Source organism: Cervus elaphus, chromosome 3 (assembly GCF_910594005.1).
Source record: "Cervus elaphus chromosome 3, mCerEla1.1, whole genome shotgun sequence".
Lineage (NCBI taxonomy): Eukaryota > Metazoa > Chordata > Mammalia > Artiodactyla > Cervidae > Cervus > Cervus elaphus.
The window spans coordinates 43,431,073-43,448,759 of NC_057817.1; the positions used below are offsets into that span (position 1 = coordinate 43,431,073).

The following is a 17,687-nucleotide window of genomic DNA, read 5'->3' on the forward strand; positions in this document are numbered from 1 at the left end:
CAGGCTGTCACTCTGTTACATCATCACCCATTTAGAAAGAAGCCAAGTTTGCTTGTCATTTGCCAGACCCAGAGATCGTTGGACATGCCATTTTACATTTTCTTCTAGAACTGGGGTGGTGACCTAGCACCACCTCTCAACTGTGCCAATGAGCAGGTCCTGGGAGTCTTTGCAGCCTGTTTTTTTTTGTTTTGTTTTTTTTTTTGTTTTTGATGCCTGTCTGACCTTTATGAGAGATGAGCAGACAGTGTGAGAAAAGCAGTCATTCTCAGACATGTGCAACAGACTCACCAGGAGAGTTTGTTAAAACATGACTTGCCAGGCCCATCCTCAGAGTTTCTGATTTAGTGGGTCTGGAATGATTGACATCTTCCCTCGTGATGCAGACACTGCAGGTCCAGGGACTACTCTTTGAAAACCATTGCACGGGAATAGCACATCGCTTGTGGTGATGGTGGAACCTTGGGCAGGGTGTGGAAGGCCCTTCTGCATGGCCCATGTTATTGTTCTCCATTCAGAACAGTTGGGGGAAGCAAGGCGTCAAGAATTGGAGTAACGGTTATGCTACCATATGAAGCCAAAGTGGAGAATGTGTGTGTTGAAGAAGTTTTCATCATGGACCTATTGCATAATTGCAGAATCCCTGGATTTTCTGCATGCTTCACACCAAAGCTTCCTACCTGCTGCAAAGAGATGGGGTAGTTGAGGGGTACAGGGCTGAGTGCAGGGACAATTAGAAGCTTCCCTTGGCCATACATCCCGAACATGGATATTCCTTCCCCCTTTCATACTTGACCCCCAACTTCTTGCCACCCCAAAACAAAGTACAGCAAGATTATGTATTTTTTAAATATGTATTCTTATTTATTTGGCTGTGCCGGGTCTTAGTTGTGGCATGCAGGATCTTTAGTTTTGGCATGCGAACTCTTATGTGCAGCATGTGGGATCTGGTTTCTGACCAGGGATTGAACCCAGACCCCCTGCATTGGGAGCACAGAATCTTAGCCACTGGACCACCCAGGAAGTTCCCAGAAATATTATTTTTGAATTGGCAGGACTGCATCTAACTGGCTGAGACATCAATGGAGTAGGTTGATGGGGGAATATTACAAAATGTAGTATTACCAGCATCTTAGTGTAACTTTTACCAGCATATTAATAATTTTTATTGAGCTTATTATTGGGTCTTTTTCCTTTTTCATTATGTCACCAGACTCTGTTCTGGTGTTTCTGCTTTTGACTTTCTTCATGAGGCACATTTCTACTTTTGCTGTAGCTTCTACCTATGCCAATCTTTTAGTGTAAACTCTAAAAATTCCGCCTTCAGAAGAATAAAACTGGGAGGGCAACAGAACACAAAATACACTCGATGAACTTCAGACTAGCTGCAAAGGTTAGGGTACTCCTGGGCACTGAGTTAAGGTGGGCTCTGAAATATCATGCTGAAATGATATTGTCAGTGAAGGAGCTTTGTAAACTGTTAAATCACATACAAATTATGGCCTAAGCATTGTTGTTATTAATTTAAAGCATTTACAAGTCCATTTAACTAGATTTTATAAAGAATATTCATGTATCTGTGTGTCCCTATAATCAGATGTGCACAGTTCACTTAAATCACATGTATTAAGGTATATTAACACATCAACACTGCCCCCTTGTGGTTTAAGACAGGGTTGTTTTTTGGGGTTTTTTTCCCTCCCTAATTTAATAATGAAACCCTATTTCAAAATACTGATTACAGCATGGTTACTGTTATCTGATAGAGAGGTTCTCTCCATATTGGTGCCCGATGGGAAGCCAAAGAGTATGTTTGTGGATAATGGAAGCAAACATTTCTTTACCATTATTGCTCTGGTTTAAGAAAATTATTGAGGTTTGTCAAGGTGCATCACATTCATTGGTTCAGGTTCACCACTTGCTATGATGCTAATATCTGAGATTTCCAGGTGGGTCAAAGACTCTGGTGAGTGGTCCTTGTCTGGGAAGGAAAGGCCTCTTGCTCTAATGGAAGGACCTAGTCTAGAGCAGGGGTCCCCAGCCTCTCTAGTGCCTGATGATCTGAGGTGGAGCTGATGCAGTAATGATGGAAATAAAGTGCACAGTAAATGTAATGTGCTTGACTCACACCAAAACCATCTCTCCACCCCTGGTCTGTAGAAAAATTGTCTTCTGTGAAACCAGTCTATGGTGACAGAAGTGTTGAGGACCGTCGGTCTAGAGGGCAGGAGCCTGGGTAAAGCCTAAGCTGTTCTGTTATCTGCCTGTGTGAAACCTTGCAAGTCACTTGCCTTGACTGTTTTTAGTCAACTGATAACTGGGACCAGCAGCATATGCCTTGCCTCACCCCAGCTTATTCAAAGGTTCTGATTGATCATTCTTTCAATTAAATCTCACCTCCAACCTCAATCTAAACTCAGGCTCTGTTGCTGTGTCGTCAAGCTTAAGAGGGTTGACCAGGCTCGGGCTGAGATGAGGGTAAGGCAGACGTTAAGGCGAGTCTGAATTCTAGGGACCTGGAATGTCCCAAATGGTCCCTCTTTGGGGAGAAGTAAAGATGATCAAGACATGACATTATCTGCTGCTGTCCTCTTCCCCTGAACTCCTTAGAGCAGAGCTGAACCCAGAGGTTAGGGGATGGCCCACAGCACCCAGAAACCTAAGCAGCCTGGGCCCGAGAGAATCTGGTATGTGCTGAGTGCCAGAAGCCTGAGAGACACAGATAACGCATCTGTCATGGGATCCAAAGTCAGTGACATCTGTGCTCATCAGGTGGGGACATGGGAATGAACAGTCCCCCGAAAACCACCAGCTCAGACTGCGCTCTGGCCAGTTCTCGCCCAGAATGTGCTTTTCATCCACGGAGCCTGATACATCCCCAAGAGATATACATTTATTTATCCCCCTCGTTTCCAGGTGTGGCCACAAAATTTAAGTCTCAGATTTCATTCTCCTTTGCCTATTACATGAACATTTTTCAAAATTTTGCATTTTGTTCTCTTGATGTCATGGTGCTGTTATCTGCAAATTTTTGGATCTACTGGTCTTTTTTTTTTTTCTGTTTTCAATTTTAACATATAGAAATAAATCATCTCTTTTGGTAAAACACTTATAAGTGAAAAGTTTGGTGGTGCCTGGACAGAATATTGAAAAGACATATAAGATCCAAAGATAGCTTACATTTGGCTGGTGGTATGGGGCTATCCTCTAATAGAAATTCTGCAGTTAAGCATGGTCTGTGTTTGTTCAGTAACAGAGTGATATTCAGATATTCCCAACTTGAACTCTGTCTCTAGGTTTGGGTAAGGGGTATACAGAAATGAATCTTTTTAATCTTTAGAGGACATTGAATGAAAGTCAAACTCGAATATGAAGACTTTAGCAACTGACCTGAATCCAAATTACTGTTCGTTTCCCCGTACTTGAGGATAGGCAGACCATAGGTCCCTGGAAATCTTTCTTCAGTTTCACAGATTATATAGGGGGGCTGTGTGGGTATCTAAGGTCATCCAAATACACTGTTCATAGGCTGTCAAAAAATTCAGATCTGTTCTGTTAAAGCATAACAACCATTTCCAGCCAAGAAGGAAATGCTAACCGTTTTTTTATTTGAAGTATAATTGATTTACAATGTCTTAATTTCTGCTGTATAGCAAAGTGACTCAGTTTTATATATGTATATATAACATATAGTTTTATATATTTTTTATATTCCTTTCTGATTTATCGCCGGATATTGAATATAGTTCCCTGTAGGACCTTGTTGTTTATCCACTCTATACAGCCTGCATCTGCTAATCCCAAACCCCCAGTACATCCCTCTCCCACTCCCCTCCCCCTTGGCAACCACAAGACTGTTCTGTATGTCTGTGGTCTGTATGTATGTACAACATCTTCTTCATCCATTCATCTGCCAAAGGACATTCATGTCTTGACCTTTGTGAACAGTGCTGTTAACATATGGGTACATGTATCTTTTTCAATTATAGTTTTGTCTGGACATATGCCCAGGAGTGGGACTGCTGGATCATGTAGCAATACTGTTTTCAGTTTTTTGAAGCATCTGCATACTGTTTTCCATAGAGACTGCACCAACTTACATTCCTACCAACACCGTAGGCAGGCTTCCTTTTCTCCATAACCTCTCCAGCATTTGTTATTTGTAGACTTTTTAATAATGGCCATTTTAACCAGGGTGAGATGGTATCTAATTGTAGTTTTGATTTGCATTTCTCTAGTAATTAGCAATGTTGAGTATCTTTTTTTTTTTTTTTTTAGAAATGATTTTATTTATTATTTTTTTTTATTATTATTTTTTTTTCCAGTGGGTTTTGTCATACATTGATATGAATCAGCCATGGATTTACATGTATTCCCAATCCCGATCCCCCGTCCCACCTCCCTCTCCACCCGATTCCTCTGGGTCTTCCCAGTGCACCAGGCCCGAGCACTTGTCTCATGCATCCCACCTGGGCTGGTGATCTGTTTCACCATAGATAGTATACATGCTGTTCTTTTGAAATATCCCACCCTCACATTCTCCCACAAAGTTCAAAAGTCTATTCTGTATTTCTGTGTCTCTTTTTCTGTTTTGCATATAGGGTTATCGTTATCACCTTTCTAAATTCCATATATATGTGTTAGTATGCTGTAATGTTCTTTATCTTTCTGGCTTACTTCACTCTGTATAATGGGCTCCAGCTTCATCCATCTCATTAGGACTGGTTCAAATGAATTCTTTTTAATGGCTGAGTAATATTCCATGGTGTATAAGTACCACAGCTTCCTTATCCATTCATCTGCTGATGGGCATCTAGGTTGAGTATCTTTTTTATGCCTGTTGGCCATCTGTATGTCTTCTTTGGAGAATTGTCTAGTTCTGCCCATTTTTTAAATCTTTTTGAGTTGTATGAGCTATTTATATAGGAGGCTTAGTCACTAAGTCATGTCTGACTCTCGCAACCCCATGGACTGTAGCCTGCCAGGCTCCTCTGTCTATGGGATTCTCCAGGCAAGAATACTGGAGTGGGTTGCCATTTCCTTCTCCAGGGTACCTTCCCGACCCAGGAATTGAACCCAGGTCTCCTGCATTGCAGGCAGATTTTTTACCAACTGAGCTACAAGGGAAGCCCCACTGTTTATATATTCTGAAGATTAATCCCTTGTCAGTTGCATCATTTGTAAATGTTTTCTCCCAGTCCATAGGTTGTCTTTTCATTTTGTTTATGATTTCCCTTGCTGTGCAAAAGCTGGTGAGTTTGATTAGGTCCCATTTGTTTTTGTTTTTATTTCTATTGCTTTGGGAAACCTAAGAAAACTGCTATGATTTACATCAGAGAATGTTTTGCCTATGTTCTCTTCTAGGAGTTTTATAGTGTCATGTTTTATATTTAAGTCTTTAAGCCATTTTGAGTTTATTTCTGTGTATGGTGTGTGTTTTAACTTCATTAATTTACATGCAGCTGTCCAGCTTTCCCGACACCACTTACTAAAGAGACTGTGTTTTCTCCATTGTATATTTCTTTTGTCTCCTTTGTCAAAGATTGACCATAGGTTGGTGGGTTTATTTCTGGGCTCTCAATTCTGTTCCATTGATCTATATATCTGTTTTTGTGCCAGTACCATGCTGTTTTGATTACTGTTTGCTGATTTTTTTAAAGTACCATGGAATGTTTTTCTTGGTATCTTCTGCCTTGCATCCTAAATCTTTTTAAACTTTTTCATATTGGAGTATAGCCAACAATGTTGTGATAGTTTCAAACATCCTGAGTCTTATTCTAGCATTATCTTAGATGTTAAATGATGGTGTAAAGTCAATTTCAAAGATAGCTTACTTTTCTATGAGTTTTGGTGTGGTTTTTTTTTTTTTTGGTTTTGAAGAAGATGAAAAATACAAAAGATGCCAACACACATACTGCCGGTACCACAAGCTATCTTGCATAAATGCAAGATTTTCTAAGTGGTAGGAAGACTATAAGCTAGTTCAGAGACCTAAGGAAGGAAGATCTAAGCATAGCTTCTTTCCTCATATATTCTTGCTCTTGAGGAACAAAGTTGAATTGAGATCCCAGCATATATATCTATTCAACTTCAAACTTACATAGCTGTGGTCTTTCTATTCCTTTGTATCATCTTTCTTATCCAAATAAGAGAAGGATTAAGAAACAGATTAATATTTGTTGAGCCTCCTCTTGTATTTGATCTTCATGACAATCCTGGAAGGTATATACATATTATGTCCATTTTATAGGTGATGGAATTGAGGCTTGAGAATGTTTAGTGACTAGGGACATAATGGAAATCTCTCTTCAAAAAAAGAATGCCACTGAAATTCAATGAATAAATACAGAGTCAGGTACTAAATTATGACTGATGTTTAACAGTTGAGTACTACTTGAAGACCAAAAGGATACATATGACCCTTGAACAACACATGTATGAACTGCATGAATACACTTATATGCGTGGGGTGGGGTGGGTGACTGGTTTTGTTTTTTCACTAAATATGTACTCTAGTAATACCCAATTCATGGTTGGTGGACTCTGCCAGTGCTGAGAGAGCCAACCATAAAGCTATATGTGGATTTTCAACTGTGTGGAGGGTCAATGTCCCTAACACTTGCATTGTTCAAAGGTCAGCTCTAATAGGAATACGTATAAATGGAACCTATATTTTTTAAACGCAAAAGAGGAAAAAAATCAAAGTGGAGGTTTACATTTGATTACATTGAAAAAAATGAGAAGGAAATATGGAATTTAGTAACTTTTATCATTGTGGCCTCTTCTCATTTATGTCATTAAGATAACATGACTTGTCAACGAAGTAGACAAACTGAGGTGGGAAAATAGGATTTAAAATGAGAGGAGTCTTAAAATATATATGGCCTTTGATTAACTAGATTCTTGAAATTTCAAGGTGTCAAGAATATACCTTGGTCTAATGTATCATTTAAGGCCTAACTGTATTCTTGAAATTTCAAGGTGTCAAGAATATACCTTGGTCTAATGTATCATTTAAGGCCTAACTGTATTCTTGAAATTTCAAGGTGTCAAGAATACACCTTGGTCTAATGTATCATTTAAGGCCTATGTTTCCTTATTGATTCTCTAACTGATCTGTTCAGTGATGAAAGTGGGGTATTAAAGTCCCCTACTATTACTGTCAATTTCTCCTTTTACGGCTGTTGGTATTTTCCTTATATATTGAGGTGGTCCTATGCTGGGTGCCTATATATTTACAATTGTCATATCGTCTCAGATTGATTCCTTGATCATTGCGTAGTGTCCTTCTTTGTCTCTTAAAACAGTCTATGTCCACCATTCTGCCTTCTGGCTTACTCATCCATTCTTCTGTTACTCCACTGATTCCTTCTAGGATACTTCTTCATTTCAGTGATTTTTATCTCTTTGTTCTCTAGCTCTAGGTTTTTGTTGAACATTTCTTGTATCTTCTCAATCTATGCCTCCATTCTTTTTCTGAGATCTTGGATTATCTTTTCTATCATTACTCCGAATTCTTTTTCAGGTAGATTGCCTATCTCCCCTTCAATTAGTTTTTGTCCTGGCATTTTATCTTGCTCATTCATCTGGGACATAGTTCTCTGCCATTTTGTCTGACTTTCTGTGATTGCAGCTTCCATTCAACAGGCTGCAGGGTTGTAGTTCTTCCTACTTCTGCTGTTGGCCTCCTGGTAGATGAGGCTGTTTAAGAGGCTTGTACAGGTTTCCGGGTGTGAGGGACTGATTTTTGCCCATTGGTGGGTGGAGATGGGTTTTGTCCCTCTGGTGGGCAGGGCTGTGTCAGGGGGTGTGGTTAGTGGGCAGCTGTGTGCTCAAGAAGACATTAAACGGTCTGTCTCCTGATGGGTGAGGCTTTTGATTATTTGGCCTGAGGCTTCCCAGCATTGGCGCCTACAGGCTTTTGGGTGGGGACAAGTCTTGGTGAGAAAATGGCAGCCTTCCAGAGGGCTCGTGCCAATGAAAACTCCCCAGAACTACCACTGCCAGTGTCCCTGTCCCTGCAGTGAGCCACAGTCATCACCCCCACCTCCACGGTAGACCCTCCAATACTAGCAGGTAAGTCTGGCCCAGTCGATTATGAGGTCTTGGCTTTTTTCCTGGGTCCTGGTGCATATGAGACCCTGTGCGTGCCCACCAATAATGGAATTTTTGTTTCCCCCAGTTTTGTGGAATTCCTGCTATCAAACCCCACTGGCCTTGAAAGCCTAGATTCTCTAGTGATGACTCCTCCCCATTGCCCAACTCCCAGGCTGGGGTGCCTGATATGGAGCTCAGAACTTTCAATCCTATAGAACTTCTGTGGTATAATTATTTTCCAGCCTATGGGTCACCCACCCAACATGTATGGGATTTGGTTTTATCGCGATTATACCTCCCACCTACTGTCTCGTCGTGGCTTCTTCTTTTTCTTTGAAGGTAGGGTATCTCTTTTGGTAGATTCCAGTTGTTGTTTTTTTTTTGTCAGTGGTGTTTCCATAAGAGGTGAGCTCTTGTCCTTCTATTCCATCATCTGGTCTCCTCTCTAATCACAGTGAATTTAAATGTGCAGTTCTAAAGGTCAGAAGTTCAATACCAGTCTCACTGGGCTAAAGTCCAGGTGTCAGCAGGACTGGTTCCTTCCAGAGACTCTTGAAACATAGCGTTGAACATGAGAGGGCATGCGTCCATGAGACCCACAAAGCTACAGCAGACTGAGAAACGGTTCTTAAAGGAGTCACACGGACTTACCCGGCCACCCCCAGGACCTGGTGCTAAGGCAGCTGATGGAAGAGTGCCCAGTCTTTCTGTGAAAGCAGCCTATTTGCCTGTCTGAAAGCTTCAGCCTGAGGGGCACTCAACACATATCTAGGGGTCAGCTGAAATACTCTCCAAAGACGGAGGCTGCCTTCTTTGCCCTGTCCCTTCACCTCCCTCCAGGATCCCAGTGTCTCCTGCAAAGGAGTTTGTACGCTTGTTTGGTGCACTGTTTTCTAGAGTGGCCACCCAGTGGCCACCCCTTCATTTCCTGGTTCTGTTTGACCAGCAGGACTTGTGTGCATGGATCCCACAGGACTGTAACAAACAGAAAAGGAGTTCTTAACCAGCTATACCCAGGACACAGCAGAGAGGCAGCAGTTAAAGAAAAAAAGTCTTTTGGTGAAAGAGGACTGTTAGTGTATCTTCATAGTCGTGGCCTAAGGAGCAGGCTTCTAATTAAATATACACCTAGTGGCTGATTACAATCATCTCTAGATGTCACTGGGCACCATCTTCACTCCCAACTTGTGCCCTACCCCTGGTCACCAATGTCTTCAAGAAAGGAGCTTGTATACCCATCTAGCCCCTTGGCTTTTGCGGCTACTACCCAGAGAACACTTTCTTTGATAGCCTGATTCTCACAAGTTCAAAGAGATGATATCAAACAAAGAAATGGTTCTTAACTGGCTGTCACCCCAGGGCTCAGTGCAAAGGCAACAGACAGAAACACTCATCTCCCAGTCTTCCCCTGAAAGAGATATATTTGTATACCTTCAAAGCTACTGTCTGAGGGTTTGACTTCCAGGACACCTGAACCTTTGTGCAAAATATTCCCCTTTGAGGCACTAACAGGTCTTGGCACACTCTCAACTACTGGAGTCATTAAGACTAAAGTAAGCAGCTTGGGTAATCACAAAGATTTGAGACAAAACCCAGAGCTGGGGCAGGGTTGAATAGTAAGTTCATCTCTTACATGAAGCCACTCCGTCAAGACTGGGAGCGATGGTTGTTTTACCTAATGCATATAAACCAACACAGGGTCAGCACAGAACTACGTTCCAAATCAAAGAGCAAGATAAAACCCCAGAAAAGAGCTTAATGAAATAGAGGTGAGTGATGTACATGATAAAGAGTTCAAAATAGTGGTCATAAAGATGCTGAGTTCAGCAGAACTGTGCATGAACAAAATAATTTCAACAGAAAGAAAATATAAGAAAGTACCAAATAGAAGTCATGGAGCTGAAAAATACAGTAGAGGGGTTCAATAACACACCAGATGAGATAGGAGAAAGGTATGTAAATCCAAAGACTGGATGAATTCCATTGTCCTATCAGAGCAGCAAAAAGAAAATGAAAAAGAGTGAAGACGGCTTAAAGAACTTATGGGACAACATCAAGCAGACCAACATTTACATTATAGGGGTCCCATTATAGGGGTCTCCAATATATGGAGAAAGAGAAAACTTACTTGAAGGGAAAAAAGGCTGAAAAGTTCCCTAACCTGGAACTTCCTAGAAGGAAGGAGACATCCAGATCAAGGAAGCCTGGAGAATTCCAAATAAGATAAACCAAAAGAGACCCACATCAAGACATATTGTAATTAATATGTCAAAAGTTAAAGACAAATAAGAGATATCACCTTACCCCTGTTAGAACGGCTGTTGTCAAAAGACAAGAAGTAACAAGTGTTGGCAAGGATGTGGAGGGGAGAGAACCCTTCTGCACTATTGATTGGAATGTAAGTTGGTGCAGCACTAGGGAAACAGTATGGATCTTCTAAGAAAAACTAGAAATAGAACTACTATATGATCCAGTAATTCTACTTAAGGGTATTTATCCAAAAGAAATGGAAGCAACTTAATCAGATGGATAAGTAGATACAGAAAATGTGATATGTTTAAGTAAGTCCTGGGGGGGCAGTGTACAGCGTGGTAAATATAGTTAATACTGTATTGTATATACTTGAAATTTGATAAGAAAAGTTATCATTACAAGAAAAAAGTGTAACTATGTTAACTGAGCATATTTTGGTGGATATTTCACAGTACATACATATATTTAACCATGTGGTATACCTGAAGCTAATATATTTTTATTATATCTCAATTTTTTTAAGTTTACCATCACTTCTCAAATACTCTATTAACTCAAGATAGCTAATAAATATTGGACTTATTTTTCTTAAACAATTATAAGAATTTTTTTCTTATGCCATAAAATGTGGTATTAACACTTAATTCTTTTTTTGTCTTGCAGGTGTAAAGGGCCGAGTTTTTGATCAGAATGAGACTCCATTATCCAATGTAACTGTAGAAGTCCAAGACAGAAAACATATCTGCCCCTACAGAACCAACAAATTTGGAGAGTATTACCTCCTCCTCCTGCCTGGATCCTATGTAATAGAGGTAAGTATACAATGCTAGTTACTGTTATTAAAATACTATAGAACTCAATACTTACTCACCTAGAAAGAATCTAAAATAAGTCTGGAATGTGTAAAAGGAGATACATCAGGACAGAATAAAAAGTCAATGTCAGATCTGCATCTGTCAGAGGGAGTGGGTAACGTGGCAATAGTAAAAACAAACTCAAAATCATGTTTTTTCCCCAACTGGAAATTTTTAAAATAGAAGCCAAATCACATTTCTCGTGATAAAAAACAGAACAAACCCTATAACAACCACCAACATAGTCAAAGTTCTTCCAAGGTTCATGAAATACCAATTTAACACCTATTCCATGAACCATAATTTCTTCTATTAAAAAACTGGTTGGGACACAAATTCCTTAGAATTCATTACAGTTAAAATTTGATCCACAAAGTTTACCAGTATATTAAGTGACACATATTTTTGCAGCCTTCTCATAAGCAGATGATGGTGAGTTTTCAATCAATGCAAGTAAAATTCCAGATTTTAATTCTATTTAGATGAATGTTTCTAAGGCTTTTCTTCTGTAAGGAGCCATGGCTTAGTTTGAGGCCAAGTGGGTTTATGCAAATGAACTAAATGAATAAGTAGCTGATTTAGTAGGCCAGATTGTGCCTCTTCCTTTTTAATGTGGCTTTATCTAGAATGTCAAGTTATATCTAGTTTATTTAGTAGGTCTAATGACAGCCATAGCAGACATGCCATACAGAGCCATTCCTGAGAAGGTAGTCACTTATTCTGTAGTAAAAACCGGCTTTGTAGGTACTTTGTCTTTAGGACATAAAAAAAGGCATGATTTTCAGTTCGTAAAACTGTAGGATTAAAAACTCCTGCTCCATAGGTGATCCCCAAAGTGCCCAGCACACTTGGAGTGAGGTGCTCATCCTTTTCTTGAGTGTCTCTCCTCCTACTGAGGAGATAACAGAGCTGGAAAGACCCAACTCACTATGAATCTTTGCCTAAAAATGGCCCCCTTTCCCCTGTTATTTACTGTGACATTTTCGTTATATGAGAAAAAGGGTTTTTCTTGCGGTGAATCTAAATTGTTTTTGTGTGGTCCCATAAATAAGCCACATCTTGGATATGTATGTGTACGTATAACAGATTCACTTTGCTGTACATCTGAAACTAAAAACTTGTAAATCAACTATAATAAAATTTAAAGTTAGGAATCGTTGATTTCCAATTAGACTAATGCAGCACAAATCAGCTTTAGTTACTAACTCTAGGACAAAAGGGGAAGGTAAGACTGTGGAAGCTGAAATGAATAACTAAATACATGCTAGTTAGTGGTCATATAAATGTTATTCCCCATTCTTTTCTCCCTCTACCATATATAATGAAAGCATTTCGCAGTAAATAACAGCCCATAGTTTAGCACTTGTTGCTATTTTCCTGATCATTTTCTCCACCAAAAAGATAAATCTAGCTGAAGATTCAGATTCATGGACAAAACCGGGTAAAATCAAAGCTTTTTAAGGAAGCAGTAACATTTTATATATATATATATACACACACACACACACAAATATATAAAATCAGTTGCAGGAAAATGGAATAAATTGAGAAAAGTTTTCTGACTTATAAATAATCTTGATTCCGAATCAGATTGGGACAAAGAGAAACAGTCAACTCTTTTACCTTTGCAATCCATGATAAATGATGGGGACAGAAATCAGTCTGTTGCTTTCGAATTCTGACATCTCCAGATAAAGGAACTGTCTTTATTTCACTTTGTAATTCTGGGCAACGGCATTAACAACAGGACTCCGTATCATTAGGATAGCTCATTCAGCGAGCAGGACTGAGGCTGTCTCTAGCCCGGGTAGACCTGGCAGGTTGTTACCTGTGTTTCATAAAGGCTGCATTTTAGTGGTGGGTATCAGAGTTTTCCATGCTGGCTTCACCAAACATCTGAAATCACTCAGATAACTGTTTCTTGTTTCCTCTTAGGTTACAGTCCCTGGACATGACCCACATCTCACAGAGGTGACTATTCCCCCCAAATCCCACAACTTCAGTGCTCTCAAAAAGGATATTTTACTTCCATTCAGAGGGCAATCGGATCATATCTCAGAATCAAATCCTTTATGTCCCAGGATTCCTCTTTACAGGGAACTGGAAGGCCACTCAGCTGCAACAAAACCCAGTCTGTTCTTATTTTTAGTGACTCTTTTTCACATATTGTTTAAATAAAGCAAAATGTGAAACTCAACCCCCATCACCACCTGGAATCAGGGATTAATCATCCAGGTTACTGCAACTCTTAACTCCCTCTGTGGGACCTTGACTGGATAAACTCCATGATGCTTCCCTAAGAAGAGAAATGTTTGTTTGCAAATCCTGCAAGAGCAATGTATGATGATAATGAAAGGAATGATTGTCTTAACGTGGACGATACCTGCCCATCAAGTACTGCTCACTTACACTTAATCTTGAAGTGGTCTTAGAAATTTATAAGAAGTTAAACTTGAGAAGCTAAAGTTCCTGCAAGGGAAAAAAATAAAGAACTAATTTTGTGTACAGACAGCCATTTGAATATAAGCAATGAAGATGAATATTTATTGATTACCTATTACATACATGGGTCGGGAAGATCCCCTGGAGGAGGAAATGGCAATCCACTCCAGTATTCTTGCCTGAAAAATCCCATGGACAGAGGAGCTTGGCGGGGCTACAGTCCAAAGGGTCGCAGAGTCGGACACAGCTGAGTGAGCATGTAGCATATTATTAATACATGCAAGACCTTGCCATGTGTGCCCTGTGTGAAAAGATAGTGCCATATATAATTTTCAGTACAGGGAGAAATGATATAGGACTGGGAATATTAAGTTCTGCCAATGTTCTAAGAAATGTAAGAGAAAATAGGCAACCCTGTCCCAGAAGCCCAAGAAAATACAGATCTGATGGGATGACAAATTTGTCTACAGAGCCCCCAAAATAATAGGTTAAGTAAGGGTCGCTGCCTTTCTGAAACCAGATGCCACAGACCTCGGTTATGCTGATGACCCCCAAAGGCCGGACTTCAGACTCAGGTCTGACTGCCCACTGGACACATCTACCTGGATGTGACCCGTAGATACCTCAAACTCATCATGTTGAAAAATTGTACATACTTTTCTCCCCAGAGCTGCTTTTCCTCCTGCATTCTCTCAGTTACTGACAGCACCAAACTAAAAACTTGGAAGTCACCCTTAATACCTCCTCTTGCTCCTTCATCCCCTCTATTCAGTCAGTCACTGACTTTCATTTACAATAACAAACAACAAATAAAGATTGTTATCAAATAACAATATGAAAGGAATCTGAGAGGGTTCAAATTATTACTATTCAAATTCAAATATGAAATCATTCCTTTCATATGTTATCAAATAACAAAGATTTCAGATAACAATAAAGATTGTTATTTGTGTTGATTGATGCTACATTCTCTTCATGGCTACTAACATCACCAGGTTGAGGCCATCATAACCCACCTGCACCACGGCAACAGCTTTCCTGGTCTCTTGCTCCCAGCCTTCTCTTCAAATGCCACCTCCATGTAGCTCTAGGGAAAGGGGTCTCTTTCAAACAATCAGCAATCACCTATGAGTAGTTCCTACACACATAAATGCCGTGTGTGTTCCCTGTGTCTGCCAGTGCCATTCTGACCCACTGCATTTTCTTTCCCACTCCACCTTTAAAACTCAGTTAAGGCTGTCTATTGGGTGCAGAGTTTCTGTTTAAGGTAAGGAAGTTCTGAAAATAGTGATGATGGTTGTACAACGTTGTAAAGTATTTAATACCATTGAATTGTATACTCAAACTGGTTAAAATGGTAGGTTTTATGTATAAGGACAACAACTATTATATATTAAAATAATGCTTCATAAGGTGCTTTGTGATAAAGTACAAAGTGAAGGTTTCAAGGCAGACATGCTATGTAAATTACATCTTTCTTACTTGATGTGAAACTACAACAGAAATAAAGACTAGTCTCTTAAGAGTAAACAAGTAAAACTTAAAAGATCGATGATTCCCTTTAAAAAAAAGGAAACTTCAGTTCAGGTTTCAATTCCCTTGGGAAACCTTTGCTGACCATTGTCCCATTTCACGCAATTTCACTGCACCCCACAGACCCATCGGTTGATCTGAGGGCCCTGCCTCTTTGCTCCCCAAATTACACACATTACTTCTGTTACGGGACTTACCACACTGTATTATGATCTCCTACTTCCATGGCGGATTTTATCCGGTAGAGTGTGAGGTCTTTGAGACCAAGGTCTACTTGTTTGGAAAATTTATTTATTCTCAAATCCTAGCACACGGCAAGAACTGAATAAATGAACTAAGTGATCCAGCAAACTGCTATTCTTAAAACATTCTATGTACGAATTAGGTTAAGGGGGTCGGGTGGTTATCAAACAGAAAAATATAGCAACTGTGGCAAGCAGATTTCTGAGTGCTGTGTATTCCTCATGGAAAGTGAGTTGCTTTAGTTCTTATTTTAAATGGAAAGTTCTATACGATCTGGAAACAAAAACTATACCGGACTTGGCACACGCTTGAGACCTACAAATGAAAGGGAGATACATGGGCATTTAGGAGCTGTTTCTGTGCCAGGCTGATTCCACATGTACAAAATCATACATGTTAAAGTAAAATTTGTAGACTTCTTTTAAATCTGGTAATAACCTGAATATTTTTATTTTTATTTAAATAAGCAATAATTTGTTATATGCTTGAAAGTATATATTAATATTGCAGAAAATTATTTTGGTTTATTACATACATTGAATCTATCAAGTTGTAAACAATTATCAAGCAGGCATTTAAGCATTTTAACTTTTCTAAGAGGGCAATTTTTGAAGGGACATGAACCAAGATCTGATTTGGTTCTTAAGCCTTAATGTAACTTTCTCTAAAGGAAATAATGTTTGCAAAATAAGAAATTTTATCAAAACCATTTAGAAAATTTCCAAATATAAACCAAACCTGAATTTAGTTCAAAGCAGGTTTGAGGTACTTATTTTGTAGCAACAGCTCTGTCTGTGCTTGAAAGTGAAATTTGCTGCAAGGATTTAGTATAGCAGAATCCCAGCTACATGTTCCACTCATCAAGTGACCTGTTCAAAAGGAGAAACAACCATGGAATTCTGACTACAAACCAGATCCCCACCTTCCCCTGCATAACACCTTTTCTACTGTTCCCCACCCTCTTAGGCTGGTGGTTATGCTCCTCAGAATCTCTAAGTTCAGGTATAACTCCTTTTAACGAGAAACCAATATGGCAAAGATTTTCAAGATAGGAGAAAAGATAGCACATGCAAAAAAAATAAAAATGGTAATTAGAAGGCAGGAGCCCCAAGATCCAGCCCACCCAATGTTCAGCTTCCTTACCTGTAAAATGTTCCGTTTCTTTGCTTGACTGTGATTCTATGATGATCAGCCACAGTGGTGTCAGATGCCACACTCTGGTGCCACTACTGGGTATTGCCCAGGTGGAAGAAGGATAGTTAACACTCGAGAGGCATAAATATTTTAAAGGCTGTATAACTTATCAAAGACCAATAAACAGAATTGGCCTGAAAGCTGAAACACTGGCTAGCTAGAATGACCATTTATAATATTTAAGAAAACGTTCATGAAGTTAGACAGCTTTTTCTCATGTACCTCCTTATTATAATATTAACATGAATGGATTTAAATGGTGGGGAGTGTTTTAGAAAAAAGTCTCTACAGATTAAGTGTCAGTGTTGATTTTAGTGCTTAATTTATCAAGACTTGAGCTATTGGTCGCGCAGTCCTAGGGAATATAGAAAAATGAACATAGCTTATTGTCTCACTGTAACAGGGAAAGTTGCTTATTGAGAAATTTGGTTCTTATTCTACACAGTTATAATACAGTTGATGCCTATTTTATGACTGATTTAGACTGGGTGGAAGGGGAGAAAATTATGGTTCAAGAGAAAAAAGTTCACAGCACCTAAAGTAGAAATTTGGGGAGACAGTCTAACTTCATTACAGACTTTTACATTATATCATTGATAAGCAGATATTGTACTGTATTGATCATAAATTGTTTTATCATACTTTTGCATATGAACTACTCCATAGCCTTTTATAGATGTTGCATAAGATGATTTTACAAGTTTTCTCAGCGACTTTCTTTTGTACTATAATTAAGAAATTAAAACATACAAATTGTCTAAGACTATAAAGTCTTGTTGGGTAGGGGCCATGACTACCTCTGAATTCAGTAAAAATCAGAATATTTCTGATTCTCAATAAAGAATTAATATTCCTATAAACAATGACTGCCATTTCTTTCCATTACGTTACTTTGAAAACACATACTTACACCAGTGTACAAAGTCCACATACCAGAAAGAACTGATTGTCATCAAATAAAGCCTGGGAAAGACCAAATCTAATGACCTTTTATGAGGCAATAATATTGCAATAACTCTTCAAAGCCTAGATAGCCCTTCCAGAAAAGCTTATATGACATATACTCATCCA

The 17,687-nt window shown here is 39.3% G+C and overlaps 1 protein-coding gene across 2 annotated transcripts in view; it reads left to right on the forward strand.

The window, feature by feature from the left end:
* Positions 1-17,476, forward strand: part of CPM (carboxypeptidase M) — a 74,166-nt gene extending 56,690 nt beyond the window's left edge. For both annotated transcript variants that reach the window (XM_043887614.1, XM_043887622.1), the window contains 2 exons: positions 11,014-11,162; positions 13,140-17,476. In XM_043887614.1, the coding sequence (XP_043743549.1) occupies positions 11,014-11,162; positions 13,140-13,382 (392 nt within the window). In that variant the 3' untranslated portion in view covers positions 13,383-17,476. The remainder of the gene's footprint in view (positions 1-11,013; positions 11,163-13,139) is intronic.
* The last annotated feature ends 211 nt before the right edge of the window (positions 17,477-17,687 follow it).